The sequence below is a fragment of the Cygnus olor genome, chromosome 16, assembly GCF_009769625.2.
Source record: "Cygnus olor isolate bCygOlo1 chromosome 16, bCygOlo1.pri.v2, whole genome shotgun sequence".
Lineage (NCBI taxonomy): Eukaryota > Metazoa > Chordata > Aves > Anseriformes > Anatidae > Cygnus > Cygnus olor.
This window is the reverse complement of record NC_049184.1, coordinates 14,389,061-14,401,395: the sequence shown is the minus strand read 5'-3', so window position 1 is coordinate 14,401,395 and position 12,335 is coordinate 14,389,061. Positions and strand designations below refer to the sequence as shown.

The 12,335-nt window shown below is 59.8% G+C and overlaps 1 protein-coding gene and 1 long non-coding RNA gene across 2 annotated transcripts; one reads left to right on the top strand and one right to left on the bottom strand.

Moving 5' to 3' along the window:
- Window positions 1-1,555: 1,555 nt before the first annotated feature.
- SOX18 (SRY-box transcription factor 18) lies at window positions 1,556-6,136 on the bottom strand. The gene is made up of 2 exons (XM_040576017.1): window positions 5,512-6,136; window positions 1,556-3,586 (listed from the first exon to the last, which is right to left on the bottom strand). The coding sequence occupies exons 1-2, from the start codon at window positions 5,924-5,926 to the stop codon at window positions 2,736-2,738; spliced, it is 1,266 nt and encodes a 421-aa protein (XP_040431951.1). The 5' UTR covers window positions 5,927-6,136; the 3' UTR covers window positions 1,556-2,735.
- A 1,332-nt stretch (window positions 6,137-7,468) lies between these two features.
- Window positions 7,469-10,965, top strand: LOC121079055. Its single transcript, XR_005824844.1, has 2 exons — window positions 7,469-7,651; window positions 10,477-10,965. It is a non-coding gene; the product is annotated as an uncharacterized LOC121079055 (long non-coding RNA).
- The last annotated feature ends 1,370 nt before the right edge of the window (window positions 10,966-12,335 follow it).

The following is a 12,335-nucleotide window of genomic DNA, read 5'->3' as shown; positions in this document are numbered from 1 at the left end:
GGAACCCCGGCTGCCACCTGCGGGTGTGCAGGGCAGGGATTTTGGTGCTGGAGCCCCGTGTTTGTACCTGAGTGATGTATTTGTGGGGTGATGCTGGGGAGGGAGAGGGATAATGGGGATAACGGGATAACCATCCCTCCCGCTGCGGGTTCCTGCCTGCTGGTACCTGCCCCAACTCTGTGGAGCATCCTTGGGCACAGAGCGAGGACACCCCACTCCCTCCAGCTCACGACAGGGTCACATTTTCTACAGTTTTACAGCACAGGTGCTTTGGGAAATCAGCCCGTGCCCAGCCCTGGGAACCCCTAAAACAAGGGCACGTCGGATCCCAGTGTCTCCAGAGCAAAGAACAGCAGCTGAAAACCACCCCGGGGCTTCCAGCCCTCCGAGCTCGGAGCCTGGCACGGCTCGAGGAGCCAGCGGGGAAGGCAGGGGATTTCTGCTGCAGAAAAATGACCCAAGGCTTCCTCCGCACTTTGCTGCGCCGCCACCTTCCCCCGGCGCTGCGGGCAGAGGGGCGCGGGGCGGCTTGAGCGATGCTCCTTAATCGCAGGAAGTGATCGCATGCTCGCGGGGAAGGTACCTGGAAAATAAGTCAGGGCTTTCTTTTTTATCCCTCGTCTCCTTCCTCTCGGGCTGCTTCTGGGACCGGAGCGGGACGGAGCCTATAGAAGGCTGCTTCCTTTCATAGTCATCGGCGGCGGCACAGGATGCTTCTCATTTCGTGTTTTGTTTGTTTGTTTCAGCTCCGATTCTGGCACACGTCGGACACACCACTCGCGGCCGGCCGCCAGCCCTCCCGTGTAGGTAATGATGTCATTTTTCCATGTATTCCCCCTTTTTACATACTGTATATGGAAACACAATGAGGTTCGTTTCTGCCGTTTAATGGGAACACATCACCAGCCCCCAAACGGGTTCGTTTTATTAGCACTTCACATAAAAAAAGTGAGTCAGGATTTAGTCCTGTTAACACTAATGTGAATTTAATTTAGGAGAAGCTTGAAAATTAATGTCATTTGTTAAATATCCATTTCCCCTAAAAGGCAATTCTTTGCCAACAACAACAACAAAAAACTCTTCTTCTATTCATTTTTTTTTTTTTTTAATAGCCTTTTTTGGCTATATCAGCCTGGTTTAAATCACTCATCGTTCAAGGAACGGATGCCACCAGCGTTTTATGCAACAGATTGTCAGTTCTGCTTTTCAAACCTTGGGGTCGCAAACGCTGCCTTCAGCACCAAGAGCTGTGAACACCGGGGGGTGCAGGGCCGGGATGGGGGGCAGCGGGCGGGCGGCCCCCGCGCGGGGCTGGGGGTGCTCGGTGGGGACGGGAGAAGGGAGGACCCGCTGCTGCCTGGGCAGGGAGGCAGCTGGGAGGGTTTGGGAGCTCCTGCGAGCTACGAGGATGCTGTGAGCAACTGCGTTGAGAGTTTGGAGAGAACGGACTCAGTTTTGGGGCAGTTTCGCAGGAAAATGGGGCGAGCGCGCGGCGACGCCTTCCCCCTCCCCACCGCACCGCCAGCTTGGGGTAATAACCACACGAAGGCAGGGCTCGAGAGGAGGATATCGCATGTTTTATTATATGACGTGTATCTGAGAACAGCTGCTTTTTCCTGCAGGGCGCATCGGCGGGCACGGGGAGGCCGCGAGCACCCCGGCCCCGCGCCGGCGCTGCCGGAGCCGCGGCCCCGCGCCCAGCCCGAGGCGGCTGGCGGCAGCCCCCGAATCCGCGCGCCTGCCAGGTTGTCAAAACATTAATCAACGGATACAGCAATCTGGAAATGGTTGGGACAACATGTATTTGCGGAAAATATGTGTTCACACAACAAGCACACAAGATGGGAACAATTATATGAAGATGTTTTAATAATTAACCAGTATCAAACAGTTTGCTCTCCTTACAGTTCTAGACAATAAAAGTGTTTGCAGTCGTATTTTTCTTTTGTACAAAATTCCAGTCGATTGTTCCACAATATTTACATTGTAATTCCCTTTTCACAAAATATCTCCTTTTTCCCCCTTTTTTTTTTCCATTTTTTTTCTTTTCTTTTTAAATCCAGCTTTGCTACATAAATGCTTTAGATCTCATGGATATCCCTTGATTTATTTTTAAAAAGTCTAATAAAAAAAAAAACACAACAAAGACATTAAATATCATTTTATATATAAAAATGCTTAGTAAAAATATAGTTTTGTTGCCCAATTAAAATATATTGCTGAGAATACAGTAAAAACTGTCCTAAAGACCACCACTACTGGGCACCGAGTCTTCCACGGCCCCTGCAAAGGCTTCCTAAAGTCTCCCCCCCCCGCGCGACTTTGCCTGCCCTGGGGTTAGATACTGGGGCAGGCGGCTCTGGTCGTCCTGTTAGTAGTTGTTTCAGGCAGGATTCACTGTAGTTCGCCTAAAAACACCCCCGAGCTGGTCAGGAGCTGCAGCTGAGCCCCGCCGAGAGGGCAGGGAGTGCGGCAGGCAGGCTAGTGCGTGCGTTAACCTTGCTTTGGAAAGGCGTCTATCTGTGTTATATAGGCATACGGTATATCAGTGAGTTCAGCATGATCGGTTTTTCTTAAAAAAAAAAAAAAAAAGAAAAAAAAAAAAAGCGATGCATTTAATGAGATACTCTAAATATTATGGAGCTCGTGGTTAAAGGAGGATGGCTTTTTGGTTTTGAAGGAGAGCGGGCGCTGCCGGGGCTCTCGCGGTGAGCACATTGCACGGTGGGGCGAACCTAACCGGTGATGCAGGGGCTGTAGTAAACGGCGCTGCTGGCGTCGGACAGGGCGGATATCAAGCTGCTCTCCTCGCAGGAGATGCTTCTAGGAGTCACTTTGGACAGGGAGACATGGTAAGGGAGTCCCGAGGCGTCGGGACGAGTCCTGCTCATGTTCAAATACTGGTCAAACTCGTTGCGGTCAACGTCCGTCCACAGCTCGCTTTGGTTCAAGTGATCCACGCTCTCCATGTGGTGGGCTTCGGGCGGGGGCGAGAGCTGGCCCAGGTGGGCGGAAAGCCCGTTCTGAGTCCCCGAGCACATCTGGTTGTAGTATATGCTGGAGGGATGGGGAGTCCTCATGGCGTCGGCCAAGTGCGACGGGGTCTGCGCATAGGGCACGGCCACGTCCCGCCCGATGCACTTCTCCTGGGGAAACTCCATCTGGTGATGGTGGTGGTAGCCGCGAAAGGGCATCATGTTGCAGTCATCCTGCATGTGCGGAGGGAAAAACGCCGGCTCGGTCTGTTCCAAGACATCCAAGGGAGACATCTCAGGAGTTGGCAAGCCATAGTTTTCAATATCCGACCCCATGGAGTGGAGTTCTCTGAAGTGGTTAAGTGGGGGAGGCTGGGGGTGGCCCGGCTGGCTGCCGCCGTGGTGACTCATGCTGAAGTTGTCACTGCAAGGCTGGGAAAGGTTATGGAGGAGGATATTGGGTTCCATCCTCTTGATTTTCTTGGCTTGCTTCTTTCTCCTCGGGCGGTACTTGTAGTTGGGGTGATCCTGGAGGTGCTGGATTCGCAGCCTCTCGGCCTCTTCCACGAAGGGACGCTTGTCGCTGGCGCTCAGCGCCTTCCACGACTGGCCTGGAAGGGGAAACGAAGCTCTGTGACAGCGGCCGGAGGGGGCACACGGGGAGGGGGCACACGGGGTGTGGGGGGGTCCCTTGGCCAGCTCCGTACTTGAGCTGGGTCCCAATGCTGGCATGACAAGGGGATGAGGAGCGGGACCCCGAGCAGGGCTGTCCCTGCGTGCCCAGCGCTTTGGTGCAGGGGGGAACAGGGGTGCAAAGCCTGCTGCCCCTGGGGTGTCCGATTCCCTGCATCCCACCCTGCAGCCCTGCACCTCTGCAGCCCAAATTCCTGTCCCCAAACCTGCGCCCTGCAGCCCCGTATCCTGAACCCCTCATCCCTGCATCCCGCAGCCCCGTGTCCCTGCATCCTGCTGCCCCATCTGGCCATATCCTGCTTCCCGTAGCCCCGCATCCTGCGACTCCATCTACCCATATCCTGCTTCCCGTGTTCCCACATCCCGCATCCTATGCTTGTGTATCCCGCATCCTGCAGCCCTGTATTCCCGTATCCTGCATCTCCCCAGCTGCGTATTCCCGCATCCCACTGCCTTCCCTGCATCCTCGCATCCCACAGCCCCGTTTCCCTGCCTCTGGAGTACACGCAGCTTTGTATCCCCACTTCCCACAAACCCAGAGCCTCGTTTTCCCACGTCCTCTAACACCATATCCCACAGACTTGTAGCGCTGCACCCCGCAGCCCTTGGTCCCACAGCCCGACATCCCTGCAGCCAGCATCCTTTGGTCCCATATCCTTAGGGTCTGCGTATCACAAACCTCTAACCTCACAGCCCACATCCCGCAGCCCTGCATCCAGCAGCACCCTGTCCCTGCAGCCCTATACCCTCAGTCCGCATCCCGCAGTCCTGTCCCCTTCCAGACCCTCCGCCACAGCCCCCTGTCCTTCCCCCTCATCCCACTGCCTCGTCTCCTCGCAGCCTGCATTCCACAGCCCCGTACTCTTGCAGCCTACATCCCAACACCCCGTACCCTACAGCCTGCGTCCCCAGCCCTGTATTCCTGCATCCCACTGCCCCATACCCCTGCCTCACACAGTCAGCTCCGTGTCCCTGTATCCTGCAGCCCCGCACTCTTGCAGCTCATGTCCCCAGCCCTATAGCTGCGTACCCTGCGTCCCCAGCCCCATATCCCTGCATCCTGCAGCCCTATACATTTGCAGCTCACATTCTTAGCCCTTTACCTCGGCAAACTACATCCCCAGTCCCGTATCTGTGCAACCCACTGCCCCATACCCCTGTAGGCTGTCCTCAGCCCTGTATCTGTGCATCCCAGCCCCATACCCTTGTAATGCACATTCCCAGCCCTGTATCCCTGCATCCTGCAGCCCTACACCCTTTCAGCCCATATCCTCAGTCCCATACCCCAGCAACCTACATCCCCAGCCCTGTATCTGTGCATCCCACTGCCCCACACCCCTGGAGCCTGTGTCCCCAGCCCTGCACCCCTTCATCCCCAGCCCCATACCCATGTAGTCCACACACCCAGCCCTGTATGTGCGTGTCCCACACCCCTGCATCTTACATCCCCATACCCCATACCTCTGCAGCCCACATCCTCAGCCCCACACCCTGGCATCCTACAGCCCCAGACCTGTATCTGAGCATCCCGCAGCCCCACATCCTACATCCCCATACCTTTGCAGCCCACATCCCCAGCCCCGTACCCTGGCATCCCACACCCCCAGCCCTGTATCTGTGAGTCCCACAGCCTCAAATTCTACATCCCCATACCCCGTACCTCCGCAGCCCACGTCCCCAGCCCTGTACCCTGGCATCCCACACCCCCAGCCCTGTATCTGTGCATCCCGCTGCCCCGTACCACAACAACCCACACCCCCAACCCCATACCCCTCCAACCCCAGCCCCGTCATCTCACATCCCCCATCCCCGTACCCCCCTCCCGACGCCCCAGCCCGCTCACCCAGCATCTTGCTGAGCACGGCGTTGTGCAGGTCGGGGTTCTGCTGCGCCAGCCGCTTGCGCTCATCCTTCGCCCAGACCATGAAGGCGTTCATGGGCCGGCGGATGCGGGAATCCTCGCCGGCCTTGCCCTCGGTGCGGCCCGCCGGGGGGCTGTATCCATAGCCCGGCTCGGGACTGGGCGTACGGCTGGGGGCCGCGCCGGGGGCCGCACCGGGAGCCGTAGCACCGGGGCCGGGGCCGAAGGCGAAGCCTGGCTCGGGGCTGGGCGTGCGGCTGGCGGGTGAGGCAGCTCCCGGGGGGCGCGCGAAGGCGAGCCCGGGCTCAGCGGCCGGCACGGCGGCGGTGACCCATGAACAGTCGCCCCGGGGTTGCGATATCTCCTCTCGGCAGTAGTTTGACTCAGATATATTCATTCCAGCTGGACAGCACTTTGTGTCCGACCCGACCGGGTGCCGGAGAGAGAATCGAGTCCCGCCGCGTCCCACGGGGTCCAGCAGCCGCCGAGCAAGGAGCGCCGCCGCTCGCTTCCCTCGCCTGCGCTCGGGCGCCTTCGGGGGGGATTTGGGGTCGGCTTGTTTTGTTTTGGTTTCTTTGCTTTGCTTTTTTTTTCTTTCTTTCTTTCTTTCTTTCTTTCTTTTTTTTTTTTCCCCCTTTCCCCCCCAAAAAAACTTTTGGGATGATGCTGGGCTGGAAGGGGCAAAATATAGCCGGGCTGGACCAATCAGCGGGGCGGAGGGGAGGAGGAGGAGAAGGAGGAGGAGGAGGAGGAGGAGGAGGACAGGGAGAGGGAGAAGAGGAGGAGGAGGCGATGAGGGGGAGGAGGAGGAGGAGAAGGAGGAGGAGGAGGAGGAGGAAGGGGGGCGTCCCCAGACACAGGCAGGAAGAAGCCGCCTGGGGAGGGCTGGGTTGGGACCGGTGTGGACACCACTACCCGGTTCCCTTCCTTCCAAGGAGGAGAGTTATTCATTTTTTGTCTCCCTCCTTTTCCTTCTTTTTCTTTCTTTTCTTTATTTTTTTTTTCCTTCTTTTTATTTTTTTTTTCAAGCCCCTTTTCTGGCTACTTGAAGTCTGCCAGAGCCTCCCGCAGCCCCGGGGAAGTGTTTAGATTTGCTGCGTGTTTGCAGGGGTACGGGGATGCCTGGGGCTTCGCGTTTATTTTTCTTATGACTTCTTTCGTGTGTGTGTTTTGGCCAGCCTTCGCCGCTCGGGGTCAGGAGCAGCCCTGGGCTGGAGGCAGGGGCGAGCCCTCTTCCCCCGGCAATACCCTAGTGGGGCTTTCTGGGCGGCTGGAGAAATTTCTCCTTGCCTTTCAGTGCCCTTCACGTGAAAAGAAACGCGCCTCTGTCATCTTAGGCACTTTTGAGGAACGGTGGTTCACCGGCAGGATGACGGCAGCCAGGCGAGCAGCCGAAACCTGCCCCGGGCTGCGCTGCTGGGGGCTGGCACGGCCACGCTGCGGCCGCACGCGCCGTGCCCATGGCACGCTGCCTCCCGGCTGCTTGTCCCCCCCGCCAGCCCACGGATATTTGCCGGAGATGTGCCAAGAGCCAGGCTAGGTGGTCCAAAGGTTCCTCCTGCCCTTGGCACGGGGGAGTTATGAGCTCTGCGGGAGCAGCTTGCGAGCACGGGGGTCTCTCCGTGCTCCCCGGCACCCCCAGGCTGCGTGTGAAAGGTGCCCACGGCCACGGGTACCCGGCTCCAAGCCCCCTCCGAGGGGACGTGGCCGAGCCCCCAGCCCAAAATGTGCAGTGTGGGGTTAGGGAGACGTGGGGCACCGGCTTGCGCAAGAGCCCAGCTGCCAGGCTCCCAGCAGCGGCGGGGTGTTGCATGCCATGGTTTCTGTGCGTCTGGAAGTGATTTGAAAAAGCCAATCTGCCGTTAACCCTAAACAAAACAAAGGCCTTAAAAAAAAAAAAAATGTAAAAGAAAAAAATCTTGTCTCACTTATTCTTCAGTCGCTAGCCAGGAGTGACAGAGGTTTCAGGCTAGATTTCCTTCACATTCCTGGAGGCTCTTATTAATATTTTGCAAGAGCAGATCAGCACCAGCGCGCAGGAGAGCCGGGCGGCCGCACGGAGCCTCCTCTCTGCTGTTCCCCGTCCTGCTCCGGAGCAGCGCCGTGCTGGAGGAGCAGCCAGGTACTGCCAAACCCCTGAGGCTTTTACCCTTTGCTCCTGCCCCAGGAGCAGCAAGGGGAGTGCTGGGGGGAGCCAGGGACCCCCAGTTCATACCCGATGGCTGCCAGTGGGGTGAAGGGCAGGATGTGTGCTGGGGTGTGCCAGGACCCCCCCCCTTCAGACCCTTTTCCTGGGCTTTGGCCGAGCACGTGGTGCTTCCCCACTGCAACCATCCTGGGCGCACAGCGGCACCCCGGAGTTGCCCCGGTGCTGGGGCTGGACCTGGTGCCACCGATGGCATTTGGGACCTGGTGCCACCCTTGGAATTTGGGACCTTGCGGGTGGTAGCAGGAGCAGCTCGGCTGTCCCCTGCCTCCAGAATTGATGCTGAGCCCCCCGGGGGGAGATGGAGGCAGAGCCTGGCACCAGCACAGCGGCAAAGCGTGGGCACCTCCGTGTATGAAAGCAGTGGGCTCGGGATGCAAGTGAAGACCCCCCCTGTCCCATCCTCTTGGACCTCTGCTGCCATGAAGGGCAAAACCTCCCCAGTGTCCTCGGGAAGCAGCTGGAGCCACGGGCAGTGCCCAGAGGGGAACGGTGGGGACCCCGAGGCTCTCTGAGCATCACCCGTGAAGGGCTGGGAACAGGGCAGTGCCGAGCAGGGTGCCGGGGTGCTGCCCCGGCTGCATTTTGGGACCCCGGTGCAGAAAAACCACCCTGTGCCCATGGAGCAGAGCCTGTGAGCCCGGAGGGAGGCCGGCGGTTGTGAGCCCACTTCTGTGCTCAGGGCTCGGTGCTCCTGGAAAAGGTGGCACCTCGGAAATGTGGCTCAGAGATGTTCTGAAATCCCTCCCCCGCTGTTCCTCCGTGCTGATGGCACGGCGAGCGCCATGCGTGGCTGATGGAGGAGGAGGAATGCGAGCTGCAAAGCGGGAGAGAAGGGACAGAGAACTGCAAGGGGGGATACAGCAGTGGGCAGAACACCCAAAACCACCTGAACCGGCCCAAAAAGGGGACAGAAGAGCTTGGGGCTGTCCATGAGGGTCTGATGGCACCCGCTGGCCTGGCATTGGGGGCAGTGTCACTGCTCCAAACCGGTGCCCACGGCCAGCATCTGCCCAGTGGAACCCGGTACGGGGGCAAAGCTCCCATCCCCAGCCCAGAATCCCCACAGGGAGTTTTGGGGGGCACAGGGCACTGCCACCCCTCCAGTCCCAGCCCCTCACCGTCGTGGCAGCACGGGGAGGAAGCGTTGGATGTCCCCGGGCAGCGATAAGGTCGATAAGATCGGCGCACCCCGCTGGGTGACCTCTCCCCGCGCCCTCCTCACCACCCCTGGCGTCGGACGAGCCGGACCCCAGCCTGGCGCCCAGGCTGGGGGGGTTGCTTTTTTTTTTTTTTTTTTTTTCCTTTTTTTTTTTCCCACTTTTATTGGGCTGGCGGCTCACGGCCCCCACCCCGGCCCCCGGTTTCCCTTCCTAGCGTCCCGCGCCGCGCAGCCCCAGCACCACACCTCGCAGAGGAAGCGTGGCGGGGCCGGCAGCCTCCGCTCCCCCCGGCACAAAGGCATTTTCCCTCCCCGCCCCCAGCCTGCGCCTCCTGCTGCTGCTTATTCCTCCTCGCCAGGTCTGCCGCCGAGCTCCCACCCACCTAAAAATAGATGTGGCACCACCGGGTCCATGCACAGGCGTCTCGGGGGGCTTTGGGAGGGTGTAAGCAGGTAGAAATGAGCGTTGCTGGATGAGCCCAGCGTTACTTCTGCTCCTTATGGCTACGGGTGCATGCAGGAGTCCGGCACACCGGTGCTGTGCAAGCAAATGCAAAGGATTGGTCCCCAAAACTTGCACCCAGGTTATGGAGGAGGCAGGTGGATGCTGGCAGGGCCCCCCCTGTGCAGCCAGAGCAAGGCACTGAACCGTGACCAGCAAATTGATTTTTGTTCTCATTTTGTGGACGGGGCTCAGAGCAAAAGGGCAGGATCGGGGCTGTCCCTGCCTGGGCACCGTGGGCAGGCAGCAGTCCCTTATGATGATGAATTAATTACTGGTATGCAATTACCAGCACAGGGTTGGTGACGTGGGGTGTCCCCGTGAGTTTAGCTCGATGACTTGGATATTTCACAGGAAGATATTGGTCATCAATTATAGCCACTAATTAGCGTCAGGCCACACCTCGGTGCCGTGGGAGCCGAGGCGCGCCGTGCACGGAGCTGTGCCACCAGGCAGGGATGAAGATGCCCAAGGGGTACGGGGACACCACGGGAACAGGGCCGCTCCGTGCCACCCCCGGCACCCCCAGAGCTGCCCCCCGTGCCGGCGGGTCCCGCGGGCTCCCCCGGGGCCGTGGCCGCTGCAGCCGGTCTGGAACAAAGGCACTTCCTGCGGGGCGAAGGACGCGCGGCCAGGGCTGCGTGAGAGCCCTGGCGGGACGCTGGAGTCGGCTGCTGGGAAACGCTTCGGGTTTCGGCGGAGACTCCCTTTCTCGAGGGCCCAGCTCAGCGCCCGGTTTCCTCGCAGATGAACGCTCCCCTGGGTCACGCAGCGCCCGGCCGAGCCCCCAGCCCTGCGCTGGGGCTGCAAGCACCAAGTCCCCGCAGCCACTTGGCCCCGTGAGCACCGTCGTGAGTCCTGACCCCGCCGTGTCCGTGCGGGGGTGACGTCTCCCGGTGCCCACAGCTGGTGCCGAGAAACCCCAGGGAAGTCCCCGAGGCGAAGGGCCGGACCCTTTCCCACCCCTAAAGGGGAGATGGATGGGGACACGACGGCCCCAGGAAGGTCTCCCCATGGGGAAAGCTGCCGTTTTGGCCTGCTGTTTTCGGCTCATTCGCTCTTTTTCTTCGCTTCCAGGTCAATCTGACCAGAGAAGAGCACGGATGATGCTGGGGAGATGCGCCCTGGGTCACAGCGGGTTTCTGCCCCAGGACTGGGTGCTTGCTGCCACCCCGCGTTGTCCCTGCTGCCACCCACGTGTGCAGGTCCCCAAACCCTCGGCAGGAGCTTTCCCACTCGGCCGAGGCACCGACGACGGAGCTAAGTTGGAAAAATGGAGTAGGCTCAGCTGGGCTGGGACTTGCCTTCTGCTCCCTCGCTCCCTGCCACCAGGGCAGTCTGTCCCCACCGCCGCAGCCCTGACGGGGGTCCAGGCTTTGCGGGGGGGGGGCCGCCAGCTCCCCATCGGGCAGGACCCCATATCCTGGCCCCGTTGGCACGAGGGGACGGAGCCGGGAGCGAGCACGGGCTGTGCCGGCCGAGCCAGCATCTGGGCACCGCGTCCAAGGAAGCAGAGAAAGTCGTCTTTCTCCTTCAGCTCTTTTCAGTAAACAGAGGTCAGCCTTGTTTACACAGGATTACGGCTGGAACGACAACAGCAATGCCCATTGTCTGGGGAGCGAAACCCGTGGCTAACCCAAAAAAGCTGTCGCTCTGCACGGGCGCAGTCACGGCAGCATCCCGGCCGGCGGCCCTTGGTCCTGCATCCCTGGCCCCTGGTCTTTGCCCCGGCACAGCCCCTTCTTGCTCAGCCCTTGCTCCCTTGTAGGGATGTCCCCAAGGGGATGAGAGAGCCACCGGGTCCTGTGTGCACCTCTCGGTGTGCACACCCGAGGGATGTGCCCGTGCAGCGTGCACCTGGGGCTGTGCGGGGTGGGAGATGGTCCTGGGGGGGCAGCAGAGCAGAGGAGGCCCCATCAGGGCACCCCTATCAGGGCAGACCCGCTCCTGGGGGCAGCAACCGATGCAGCACGGGGTGGCTGGGGGCATCCCTGTCCGGGGACCACCTCCTGGAGGGGCTCCCTCCCGTCGCGCCGAGCCACAACCACATCCGTGCTCCCAGACCCGCTCCCCAGGAATTCAAAATGCGGCTCCCATGCTCCGAGACGAGGGAAAACGCTGCAAAAAGCCCCCCCCCTGTGTGTTCAGGGCCGGGCGAGGAGCGCTGGGCACACGTGGGCTTCCCCGGCAGCCGACCGTGACGGCGGCCTCGGTGCTGGGTTCCCATCCCGGAGAGCGAGCAGGCTTTTAGGAAGGAAAGTTCTTCTACCAACTATTCCAAGACTCCCATAAACACATTTTTGGTTCAGCATTAATGAATTACCTCAATGCGGAGCTGCTCATGCCAAATACATGAACGCAGAGTGTGGAAAAGCCGCCGAGAAGCAGATTTGGCTGCCATTCAGCTGCTCCGATCGGCACAATTTATTTTCTTGATTATAGCGAGCAAACGCGTTCTGCCTGTGGCACCGCGTCCTCCCAGGAACAGGCAGCTGGCCGACAGTTGGGCTTTGCGAAGCCCGGGCATGTGGGGGTTATTCTCTGCTTCCATCACCCAAGTTGGCAGAAAACACAGCGCACGGGCAGCTCGGCAGGAGGCGCGTCCAAGAACCTGGATCCCGCTCTCTCGGAGAGCCTGGGCTCGCTGCTCTGGGCCGGCCGGCCTGTTCTTGGGTGCCGGAGGAAAGGAAAAGAGCGGAAAATTGTAATTAGGAGGACTTCTGAGCCTGCTTTTTGGGGGAGTGGGTCAGGTCTGGGCCAGAAGTGCAGCCCCCCTGTAGCAGGAACCCTCTGGGGCTCTGTGGTGCCTGATCTCCTCTCCAGGTGTTTGCTCATTCCTTGCTCCTCGAGCATCATCCGAGTGAAAGCATCACGGATAAATGGGGTTGTGCCACGTTGTGGCTCAGGGTGCCACATCCAATCAGGGGAAAGGAGGG

Excerpts from the sequence above, each read along its gene's own strand:
- SOX18 (XM_040576017.1), bottom strand. The coding sequence starts at position 5,926 with ATGAATATATCTGAGTCAAACTACTGCCGAGAGGAGATATCGCAACCC. Across the intron at positions 3,587-5,511 it reads CGTGCTCAGCAAGATGCTGG|GCCAGTCGTGGAAGGCGCTG; the intron begins GTGAGCGGGCTG and ends TTCCCCTTCCAG.